Here is a 1,029-nt window from a genome sequence, read left to right as displayed (position 1 = left end):
TTTTATCTCCGTTATCGTTGGGGGTGTGGGGCGTGGCGGGGGGGAAGAAATAGTGTTTCTCTTGAAAAGGAATGTGATAGTCTGCAACATCCGTGTCTTGATTGTCATCTTCCCGCAGGCGCGTAAGAACTAGCGCGGCTGTAGGTATTGCAGCTGAAGTAAGCATGTAATGGAGAAACCACATCCAGTACCGAAACAAGACACCATGAAGCCAGCCTTTAACTGGTGAACTGCAACGTGTGTCATTCATTTGAACACTCGAATATCTGACTTCAATTTCTTTTTAGTTTTAGAATGGGGAACAGTCATCCTGCTTCTGTGGGGTTGTCTAATGATGCTGCTGTGAATCAGATACAGGTAACGTGATTTATGCAATTCTTGTCTTCCGCATTTCTACAAGCCATGGTTACTTAAAACCTCTGCTGATTTATACAGAGAAATTCTGTAGCTAGTTCTGCCTGTTGAACCTCAGCTTTATTAATACCGGCAGCATTGTTTATCCACAGCCCTGGAAAGCTGATCTTGCCAGGCTGTGTCCATTCTGTTTTTTCAGACCTCTGCTCAAATTCAGTATTTGAGTATCTGCTCAGTACTGTTGTCAGTACTGGGAATTAAACCCTGTGAAATGACTGATACCAAGTAAACTTAACTTTTGAAACACTAAGTTGGTTTTTAAAGTAAATGAACCAGTACTAAAGGGTAGCCTGAAATCTGACATGGAAGTATGGGATGCATCCCTGAAGGAGGTGCTAGGCCACCACAGAGGCCTGCAGAACAAAGGTAGGGTGGATATGTTTTGTGCCCACCTTGATAATTAAGTCACTCTTCCTGCTCCTTAAGATTCTTGTGGCTCTAGATGAGAAATAGGGAAAATTCAGAAGGTAAACTAGCCTTTCACTTCACCTTGAATAGCTGAGGTGGTGGTACAGGGGTTTGGAAGATTCTTCAGAGGTAGCCAGCCAGTGCTGTAGGATGGCTGGGAACTCCTCAGCTGTCCCTGTTAAAAACACCTCGGAGAGCCTTTACCAG

The 1,029-nt window shown here is 44.1% G+C and overlaps 1 protein-coding gene across 1 annotated transcript in view; it reads left to right on the top strand.

The window, feature by feature from the left end:
* Positions 1-294: 294 nt before the first annotated feature.
* GLRX2 (glutaredoxin 2) overlaps positions 295-1,029 on the top strand; it is a gene marked incomplete at its 3' end in the record, with an annotated part of 9,135 nt that continues 8,400 nt past the window's right edge. The window contains exon 1 of the mRNA XM_010141621.1: positions 295-357. Within this exon, the coding sequence (XP_010139923.1) occupies positions 295-357 (63 nt within the window). The remainder of the gene's footprint in view (positions 358-1,029) is intronic.

Source organism: Buceros rhinoceros, unplaced genomic scaffold, assembly GCF_000710305.1.
Source record: "Buceros rhinoceros silvestris isolate BGI_N320 unplaced genomic scaffold, ASM71030v1 scaffold20968, whole genome shotgun sequence".
Lineage (NCBI taxonomy): Eukaryota > Metazoa > Chordata > Aves > Bucerotiformes > Bucerotidae > Buceros > Buceros rhinoceros.
This window is presented reverse-complemented; position numbering and strand designations above follow the sequence as displayed.